General features: G+C 40.0%; 2 protein-coding genes across 4 annotated transcripts in view; both read right to left on the bottom strand.

Annotated features, from left to right (window-relative positions):
• Nucleotides 1–332, bottom strand: part of LOC116688874 (gamma-crystallin M3) — an 850-nt gene extending 518 nt beyond the window's left edge. The window contains exons 1-2 of the mRNA XM_032515024.1: nucleotides 236–332; nucleotides 1–112 (exon numbers count right to left, since the gene is read on the bottom strand). The exon at nucleotides 1–112 is cut by the window's left edge and continues 131 nt beyond it. Coding sequence (XP_032370915.1) covers nucleotides 1–112; nucleotides 236–265 — 142 coding nt within the window. The 5' untranslated portion in view covers nucleotides 266–332. The remainder of the gene's footprint in view (nucleotides 113–235) is intronic.
• LOC116688872 (gamma-crystallin M1) overlaps nucleotides 1–10,643 on the bottom strand; it is a 20,213-nt gene that overhangs the window by 9,334 nt on the left and 236 nt on the right. The window contains exons 2-3 of one of the 3 annotated variants that reach the window (XM_032515019.1): nucleotides 10,429–10,643; nucleotides 10,080–10,318 (exon numbers count right to left, since the gene is read on the bottom strand). The exon at nucleotides 10,429–10,643 is cut by the window's right edge and continues 37 nt beyond it. The exons of 1 other annotated variant lie outside the window; for it this stretch is intronic. In XM_032515019.1, the coding sequence (XP_032370910.1) occupies nucleotides 10,080–10,318; nucleotides 10,429–10,643 (454 nt within the window). Of the gene's footprint in view, nucleotides 1–9,973; nucleotides 10,319–10,428 lie in introns of those variants that run through there. One more of the 3 variants, XM_032515018.1, reaches the window with a different exon arrangement.

Below are 10,643 nucleotides of genomic sequence, written 5' to 3'. Positions count from 1 at the left end.
CGCTCTCCACCCTGCAGGAGTGGCACCTGCTCAGGTAGGAGGTCAGCTCAGGGCAGTCACTGCTGGTCTCATAGTGGCGACCCTGGAAGTTCCTCTCCTCGTAGAAGATGATCTGAACACAAAGGATGCATTAGTTTATACTCAACGGTAAAATTGACATAATTGTATCTAGCAGGTCTACTGTATAGTGTTTAACCTTCAACTGATGTTATTTATTTTGTGAAATGGAGCTTACCTTGCCCATGCTCATGTCAGTGGTGGTCATACTTGTATATGAACCGGTGCTGATGCTACTGCTGCACTGCTGTCCTGTTTGGTTTAACCCTTGCTTTTATACCCGACCAAACCCTACATAGCCAGTGGGCCCCCATTGTTTAAATCCCTGACCCAGCAACATGGTATGGAGCGTTGTACAGGCTCTGTGTTACATAATCATATGACTGGGCCCTCGAAGACTTTAGAAATGTCATCCTTTTGACCAGGTAACACAAAGCTTTTTTTTTTTCATTTATCTAATTCTAAGGTCATGTCTGTTTCACTGTTTTACTATTATGCCGGAGGAAGTTTAATTAAAACACTAACAACCTGTATTGGTTATTGTGGTATATTAATAGCCGTAGTGATAGTTGTACTTCATGATGCACCATAATTAACATCGGAGGATGAACAGTTTAATGCATCACTGTGAGTCTGATGTGAATTTTATTATAGAAAGGAAATAAGTCAAACTACGACCACATCAGCCCGACCTGACTGACATAGGGCATCAACAACAAAAATGGGTGTTGGGCGCGACAGTTGATCGTTTTGTTCTGTGTAGCGTGATGTTTTTTCTTTCTTTCCTTATACTGTTCTGAACACAAAGCAATTAGTATCATACACAGCGCTTTGGATGCCATTTTTTGAATTCATTTGACCTGAGCCTCAGCCGACTAAAGGAGCTGGCCAGAGGTGCAAATCAGGGTTTACGTTATAGCAAATTTACAATGATTGTTCATTTTAAAACTCTGTTTCACCTGTTTAATTTAACGTTCTGGAGCCTGGCCTGTTGGCGTCGGTCTCTCCTGCAGTCGGGTGGCTGCTGTTCTACAATCACCGTTAAACCTCCTCTCCTTCGTCGGCATTGGGACTGTACTAAGCCCACTCTCTGTGTATTGTTCAGGATTTATAAGGTGTGTTTACAAAAGTTGTGTTGTAGGAAACAAGAACAGTCTTTCAGAGTCTTTGTCTTTAATAGTATTCTCTGTGTAGAATTGTGTGGTTTGCAGCCAGTAGCATGCAGTGTGCTTCCTCCACTATTGTCTCTCGCTCTCTCTCAGAATTTTGGACATAGGACCTAGTAGGACTTCCGAGTATAGGCATAGGCGAAGTTTGACATTCAAGCCAGAGGGGGCAAAAAAAACTCATTGTAACATTGAGACCGGGCCTACCACTTAGGGAACACAGCACAAAACAAACATACTAAATAAATATTATTATTTTTAAAGAAGATTTTGAGTCTGAGTCGGCATGCATCCTCTGCAAGCGGATGTGTGTCGGTGAGCTCTAGGCAATCCTCAGCGGTGATGACTTAATACTAGCAACTACATTGCTCTAGATGTAGAGTTTATTCCTGAACCAGTGAACAAGTATTTACTACATGAACCTGATTAATTGGTGCTGAAATTTAACTGTTGTCGGACGTTTTACGTCGGCTTATGCAGTCCTCTCACGTGGGGAAGATGGCGGCTGAACAAGATAAACAAGATAAGCTAACGTTGAAATCCCTGATGAAGGCTATCCGTGAATTGAAAGAGGAGCTCACTGGGCATATAAATCAAAAAACTGATTACATCCAACAATCGCTTACAAAAATTGAACAGTCAATGTCAACGCTGGCTGAACAGGTACAGGAAATGGAAATCAGAATCGGAACTAACGAAGACAACCTCTCTGACGCTCAAGCTCGCATACTCAAAATGGAGAAGGAAATAACTTTCCTGAAGGAGAAATCAGACGACTTGGAAAACCGGAGCAGGAGATCAAATGTCAAAATTATAAACATCCCAGAAAAGTCCGAAGGTACCGACATGATTGGTTACGTGGAACGACTGATCCCGCGGCTTCTCGGGGAGGAACACTTCCTAACCCCGGTTACCATCGAGAGGGCACACCGCCTGGGGCGAGTGTCGGAGCGGACCAGACCCATCCTCGTGAAATTTTTGAACTTCAGGGATAAACAAAGTACTTCGTTTGGCTAGGGAAGAAGACGATACAATTGGATACGAATCTCATCATTTTTCCCAATTACAGCATCGAGGTGCAACGCAATGCTCGCTTTCAACGAGGTGAGAAAAAACTACAAGAAAAATATTGAATACCCACCCGCTACCCGGCTAAACGATCACCTGGAGGTGGATTTAAACTTTTTTCAACTCCATCTGAAGTGGAGCCTTTCTGTCCACTGTTCAAGAGAGGATAGAACTTTTTTTTTCCTTTGCAAGACGTCCGCGCACCATGACTATTAACGGTAAAACAAAGTTACATAAGTTAATTCATAAGTACTGGCGGGCCTTCAAAGGTTACGGCCTGGTGCACTTGTGCCTGAAACCACCACAGGTGCGTTAAGTAGATTTGGTTAAATATTGTTAATACAGTTCTTTAAGGTTTTTCTGCTGGAGCAATTATATCGTTCCTTTTTTTTTTTTTATTGAAAAAAGTTCTCTGCTGGGGATGCCACAACTGTTTAGAAGCGGAATTATCCCACAGTTTGGTTTTTCTTCCTTTTCGGGGATTATAGTGTGGGTTTTTTTTTTTTTCCATTTTATTGTTATTGGGATTTGTGGGACACTCTCTCTATGGGGTTCATTCTGTGAATATTGAAAGCAGTAAGTTTATGGCAAAGGGTCAGAGTTTTCTTTATGTGCAAGTTAGGTGCATTTTATGTTGTCACTTAACTAGAATATTTCCAATTACTAAAATGGAGTAGGACAGGACTACTAAACTGTATTTCATTGAATGTTAGAGGGATTAACAACCCTATTAAAAGGAGAAAGTTTAAAACATACTTTAAGAAACAAAGCACAGACATTGCCTTTATTCAGAGACCCATCTCACAGATAAGAACATTTAAGTTGCGCAGAGACTGGGTTGGTCATGTATTTTATTCTTCCTTTCATCCGGCTAGAGGTTAGCCTTGCTTGTCAATAAAAATCTCAGATTTGGCTAAATTATATGGAAAATGACAGATTCGGCATTAATTTGGTGGACTGTGTAAAATACAACAGGGTAATACTTGTATCTTTGTATGGCCCAAATTTGGACAACCCAGAATTCTTTAATGACTTAATTCTAAAGCTGGCAGCGATTGAAGCTCCATGTATACTGGGAGGCGACTATAACCTGGTTCTTAATCCATTAATGGATCGTTCCTCTCCTAAACTCGCTACACTGTCCAGATCTGCGGTTGCTCTGACTCGGGGTATGAAGGAATTAGGATTGGGGGATGTCTGGCGTTTACGTAATCCATCTAGCAAAGATTACTCATTCTACTCCAATGTTCACAACACTTATTCAAGAATAGATATGTTTTTAACCTCGTACCCACTTTTGTCACAAATTAAAACTTGTTCTTATTTAGCAGCTACGATTTCAGATCATAACCCCATACAGATGAAGTTAGAATTGCATCAACCCGTTTTCTCTTTTCCTAGATGGAGATTCAGAGAATATCTTCTTAGAGATCCAGAATTTGTCACTTTCATGAATACCAAAATAGATATGTATCTAGAAGTAAATTTAAATACCTCCTCACACTCAAATATATGGGAAGCGCTCAAAGCTTATATGAGGGGGCATATTATTTCATATATTTCATATAAATGCAAACAAAAAAGGGAACAGCTTTCTCAAATAGAAAAAGATATAAGGACTTTGGAAATTGATCATTCAAGAACAAAACGCCCAGAATTACTTAGTGCTTTAAAACAAAAACGGATTTTATATGACAACCTATGTACAAGTAAAGCTGAGGCAGCAATGGCTAGAACTAAATATCATTACTACGAATTCGGCAATAAAACAAGCAAGCTACTGGCGTGGCAGATAAAAAAAGAAGACAATGAAAAATTTATTCAGAGTATCAAAACAGATGATGGTAGACATTTAGAAAATACAAAAGACATAAATTTGGAATTTAGAAAATATTATCAATCGTTATATAAATCCGAACTTCACAAAGACAGTGTAGATATAAAACAATTTTTGAATCAGTTACATTTACCCAAGATTAATATAACCGACAAAGACATACTGGACGGTGAGGTAAGTGAGGAAGAGGTCCGCCTTGCTGTTAAAGCATTACAAAATAATAAAGCCTCAGGCCCAGATGGCTTCCCAATTGAATATTTTAAAACTTTTTCAAATAAATTATTAACTCCCCTTACAAGTATGATTAAGGAGGCATTCCAAAAGACAGTACTTCCTCAATCTTTAGAACTTGCAACAATAACATTGCTTCCAAAGCCGGGAAAAGATGTACAAAAGTGCGGTAATTATAGACCCTTGAGCCTTCTCAACTCCGACTATAAGATCTTGTCTAAATTAATAGCATCCCGACTGGAAAAAATAATCCCAAAAATTATTCATGCAGACCAAACAGGCTTTGTTAAGAACCGACAGGGAGCGGACAATATTCGGAGGTTGTTTCTTTATTGAGGTGCTAAAGACAGAGGTACCCCCTGTAATACTTTCTATGGATGCTGAGAAGGCGTTCGACAGAATTGAACCTGATTTTCTTTTTGAGACCCTGAGAGCTATGAATTTTGGTGAAACTTTTATTAGATATGTAAGAACACTTTTTAATCGCCCTAGATCACAGATCTTGACTAATGGGGTTCTGTCGGACGCTTTCTCGCTCTCTCGAGGTTGTAGGCAGGGCTGCCCAAGTTCTCCTAGCCTATTCTCCATTGCTATAGAACCATTAGCAATTGCTATCCGCTCTGATTCATCCATTACAGGTATAAATGTAAGTACAGAAGAACATAAAGTGGCGTTATATGCAGACGATCTGTTAGCATTTATATCTCAACCGTCTAAATCCTTTCCACCTTTACTGGCATGCCTTGGGACATACAGTGCAGTCTCTGGCTACAAAATCAATTACTCCAAAAGTGTAGCGTTTCCACTCAATATTACAGAACAGGAGACACAATTGCTGCCTGGTTCATTTAAATCAGGGTCTCAACTCAACTTACTTGGGCCGCTGAAAGTAGAGGCTGGTTTGGCTGGGCCGCATCACGTAACCAAAAAACAACAACTATTTCCTCCAAACAGGGCGCGAACTGCCGGTGCTTTAAGCCCCTAGATCTGATATGGTTGGTGAATTTCACAACAACAACTCACACTGTCAAACCTCAGGCATTTGCCGCAACAGTACTTGGCTAGCTTGACAACCGTTACGCCGCTGTCAGGAGACTACTACGGTAGCCCATAAGTGACATGCGCAATGACAAAAAGTTCAGAACGCCGGGCCGCACTAACACTTAACTTTGAGGTCAAGTAGGGGGCCACAAAATATCATCCGCGGCCGCAATTGGCCCCCGGGCCGCGAGTTTGAGACCCATGATTTAAATGGTGTATAGAAGGTTTTACATACCTTGGTGTTAATATTTGTTCCTCGTATGATCAAATTTTCCGAAAGAATTACCTACCATTACTTAATAAAACCAAAACAGAGCTGGACCGATGGATGGATCTCCCACTATCTTTGATTAAAATGTCTATATTACCTAAATTTATTTACTTATTTCAATGTATCCCCTTAAAAGTCCCAATGACATTTTTTAAGGATTGGATAAAGCAATATCTCTTTTTTTATGGCAAAAGAGGTCCCAAGGTTAAGCTTCTTACTCTACAGGCTCCCTATGCTAAGGTGGATTAAATCTTCCAAATTTCAGAATGTACTACTTAGCCTCCCAGTTCCGTACTTTATGGATGTGGATTTATTCTAATTAACGTGATGGGTGGGTCTCGTAGAACCAAGAATTAAAATCCATTTCATTAGCAATCATCCCCTTTTTGAGTTCAAAAAGCAACTTTCACAATTACATCAAATCCTTTAATCTTAGCTACCTACAATGCATGGCTTCATTTACACACCTCTGAACATTAAGATACAACTGTTGGTTAACACACCACTTAAATAACCCCAGCATCCCCCAGCCTTTAGCAGATGGATCACTAAAACTTGGGTCAGAAAGGGTATTAGGTCAGTTGGCGACCTTTATACCAATATGTCTTTGCCAGCTTTGATCAATTATCTGAATTATTGACTTGCACAGGCACAATCTTTTCAAATATTGCAGATCAGACATTGTTAAGAACCAAACAGTAGAAATATTTCCAAATAAACCAAGGAAACCTGCTTGAATCATATTATTGGATCCCAAACGTACTACACAAAAGGACTTACTTCCTCTGTTTTAAAATTGTTCTTGACTATTCACCAGCTTATGACAAGCACTCAAAACATCTAAATGGAGTTTGGACTTAAAGTGCAACTTAGATGACAAAAGCTGGAACAGATTACTAAATTCTTCTCAAACTATATTAACATCAACAAAACATAGACAAATTCAATTTAATATTCTTCACCGCATATATTATACCCCATATAGGCTGAATAAGCTGAAGGCTAGTATCTCTGACAAAGCCAGAGATGTAAGATTCTGTAGGGATCTTCTTCATATGCTTTGGAATGTGTGCATTTGCAAATCTACTGGAATAAGGTAATTCAGGCAACTTCATCAGTTGTGGGATACCTTTAGAACCTGACCCTAGGATATGGATACTGGAGATTTATGTCTTTGAAATTAAATTCCTGTAAAATACTTTATTTAATAGCTCATCTGCAGCAAAAAAGTGTATACTTAAAATTGGAAACTATGGAGCCTCCAAACCAAAACACTGGATCAACGAACTGTTGTCGTACGGCACGCCTGAAAAGATTCTCCATTCAATACGGGGGACATTGGCTGAGTACGACCAGATATGGACTCCCTTCCTGGACATCTTACCAGCCTAGATCTGAGAAACTGATCTGGAGTGATCTATACGGTCTTGTTTATTCCCATATTTCTGTTGTATCCTTTACTCCTTTATCTGACCTTTAAGCATATGGATAGTGCTAAATATAATGTTATTAAGTGTGTTGCTACGCATGAGAGAAGTGGGTGGGGTGGTGTATTTTCTTTTTTTTTCTTCTTTTTTTTTTGGGGGGGGGGAGGGAGTGGAAAAAGGGGAAAAAAAAAAAAGAAGAATATTGTATCCTTTGATTGTAAGGAAAATTTTTCCCCTGTATGGACACATATTCTGAATAAACATATATATACTAAAGAAGATTTTAAATTACGTTGTAACAATTTAATAACTCGCCCTTGTGAAATTCAATCGTAGCACGGCTGTCTTGGAATGCAATAGACAGACGGTGGGGGAATGCCTCGGAACTTAAATTCAACTAAAATGTAACAGTGAACAATCAGTGTTTGACTTACTGTTGAGGTGCCTCTCCAAACGCAGAAACAGAGAGCAATCACACCTTAAGACACGTTAAGGGGCGGCTGTGGCTCTGTGGTAGAGCGGTTGGCTGCCAATTGGAAGGTTGGTGGTTCGATCCCCGCCCCTGCAGTCATTGTCGAAGTGTCCTTGGGCAAGACACTGAACCCCGAGTTGCCCCCGGTGCTGCGCATCGGAGTGTGAATGTGTGTGAATGTTTATCTGATGAGCAGGTGGCACCTTGTACGGCAGCCCCGGCCACAGTGTATGAATGTGTGTGAATGTATCCTGTAGATGTAAAAGCGCTTTGAGTAGTTGTTAAGACTAGAAAAGATATATAAATACAGCACATTTACATTTAAGAAAAAAGAGCCGTATTTTGCCGTAATCCAATGACATGAAAAACAAAAGTAATCCACAGTGATCAGTAGATCCACAAAAAAGGGTCACAGTGTATCTAGCACGTCACATTCACCAGCCAGCTCCAAACATGTGAACGAGGCTTCTCCACTTCGCTGTTTAAACAAAGTGGAATGAACGTATAAAAGTCCAAATCTACACAAAATCCGCAATCAATTAGTAAGCTGACATCAAAGTTATATACATGGCATTTAGGGCAGGGCAAGATGTCCAGACATACTGTAGTGCAACAGTAATTTTTTGTTTTTTTGCGTCCTTCTGCTCCCATTGTCAGCCAGGTAATATTTTTTTTTAACTAACTCAGCATATGAAATCAGATTTATTACGTACCACTATTAAGTTGATTTGTGTTATTTAAAATATTTAAATACTTCCCCTTCCCCCCTTGCAAACTCCGCTTATGGGTCAGACCCATCTGCTAGGGATAGGGGGGCCGAGACAAAGAGTTACATGAAAAAATATGCACCAAACAAGCCGCTTTGAAATTTTTCTTTTTTCATGAAATAAAAAGTTGGGTGACTCCCCTCCAGACTAAAAAATGTTTGGTGATCCCCTCAAGAAAGAATAAAACAATAAAAGACCCTCCCCTATTTTCTTCGGTGGTCCATTCCATAAATACTGAACAGTCCCTACTAGGAGGGGTTGTGATGTGTTAAACTGACTCACCCAGCTGCTATTTCATTTTGCATTCTGGAGCTGGGCCTGCCGGTGTCCGTCACTCCTGCCGTCGGGTGACCACTGTTCAACATTCACTGCTCTGCGTCCTCTTCTTTGTCGGCCTCAGGACTCAACTAGAAACAAGTGGTTTGCAGTGGTCAGCCTGCAGGGTGCTGCCTCCGTCACTGTCTCTCTCCGGAAATAATCTCAAACTGAGTCTCCAACAGCCTAACAACACATACCATACATACCAGCTGACACAGACTAAAACACTTGTGGGTTGGACTTGTAAACCGAAAACTGGCTAGCACAAGGCACACTTAGAGTAATATTTCCTGTCTACAATGTTTACTAATTGGCATAAACATTTAACATTAGCTAACACTAGCTAGCTCAAGTTGCTACTGTTAGCTACATCGCGGGTGGACCACGATTGCACCTCTGATCAGATGTTTGTAAAAGTCCGAAACACCTTTCATGTTTTGTTGGCTGTACAGATATTCTCTCATGGTCGGAAACCTTTTACTACTTTAGCAGCCAGTAAGTTTTATTGAGCATTTATCCGCAACACCATTGGGCAGGTTATTTAGCTAATTAATGAATGTGCTGAGTGTTGGTTCAAGTTTGTTTTTAAACTTAATAACATAACCAGAACTTTTTAGAAATTATTCTTTATAACCAAGCTAACTTTTCATTTATATAGTATGGAAATTAAGGTGTCTCACAAGTGTATAGTGTGGAAATGTGTGTAATAATAAATACTAATTTGTACCTTGCTTTAAAAGTGTAATGGCCTAATTATGATTTCTTTTGATTATCCACAGCTTGTGATATTATGAATTGTTAAACCCAGAATAATCCTTCTCTCATCCATTGTAAGCCTTTGTCTGAAACAGTTAATTGTAGACATCTGATGAGAAATTTCTTTCTGTCAAAATTAGGGTGACCAAACGTCCTCTTTTGCCCGGACGTGCTGGAGATCTCAAAGCTCTCATGGACACCAAAGAACCTTATCTCATGACATTGACAAGGTTTTAAGAGATATTTAGTTGAAGCTGGATTTTGAAGCGGACATATATATAGGTCATATTTAGAACATTTTTTCATATTTATTTATTTATTTGAAAAGAGAGCTAGTATTTTGTTACAGATTTTATTTTATTACATAAGTTATTTTTGTAGTATTGAAGCATAAGGAAGCATGTTCATTAACCTCTGAGAAGCCTGTCAGAATTTGTGTATCAAGGCTGGGTGAGTGTCCTTTTTTTTGGGAAATCAAAATATGGTCACCCTAGTCAAAATGTGCTGCTGTCAAAAAGCAGCTTGCTGTCTAGAATTTCTTAAAATTTCATGACCCATTATGTTTTGGTATAATACTGTATATTATTTAATTGGGAATTGATACATTCAGTGAAAACTTAATGAACATTTAGTTGCAGGAATCAGTGATGCGCCTCATGCTCATGAACCTCATGCCACTCATGCCCATGTCCCTGAAGCTCCTGTACTCTCCGGGCCTCAGGTACATCATCCTTCCTCTGTAGTGGGGCTGCTCGTACATCAGCCAGTGGCCGTCCATCACGTGGCAGGACTGGCAGACGTTCATACGGTAACGGTCCATGATGTTGTCGCAGTCGTCCATCAGCTCGTTCATCTGACCACCAAAGTTCTCCCTCTCATAGATCTTCATCCTGAATTGTCCTCTGTGCTGTAAAACAATACGGGGAAAATGTAAGTACGTCCACACATTTTAAAACTAAAAATTAAGTTTAAATGTGTAAAAATGAAAAGGATGTAATAATACACAAGGTCTCTTACATAAGGAATCATTCTGCAGGATCTAATGGAGTCGAACATCATTCCCATGCTCATCATGCGCTGCATGTCATGGTACTCGCCCCTCTTCATGAAGAACTGCATTCCCATGAAGTTGGGACGCTCGTAGACCATGAAGCAGCCGCTCTCCACCCGGCAGGACTGGCACCTGCTCAGGTAGGAGGTCATGTCAGAGCAGTCGCTCATGCACTCATAGT

Source organism: Etheostoma spectabile, chromosome 5, assembly GCF_008692095.1.
Source record: "Etheostoma spectabile isolate EspeVRDwgs_2016 chromosome 5, UIUC_Espe_1.0, whole genome shotgun sequence".
Lineage (NCBI taxonomy): Eukaryota > Metazoa > Chordata > Actinopteri > Perciformes > Percidae > Etheostoma > Etheostoma spectabile.
This window is presented reverse-complemented; position numbering and strand designations above follow the sequence as displayed.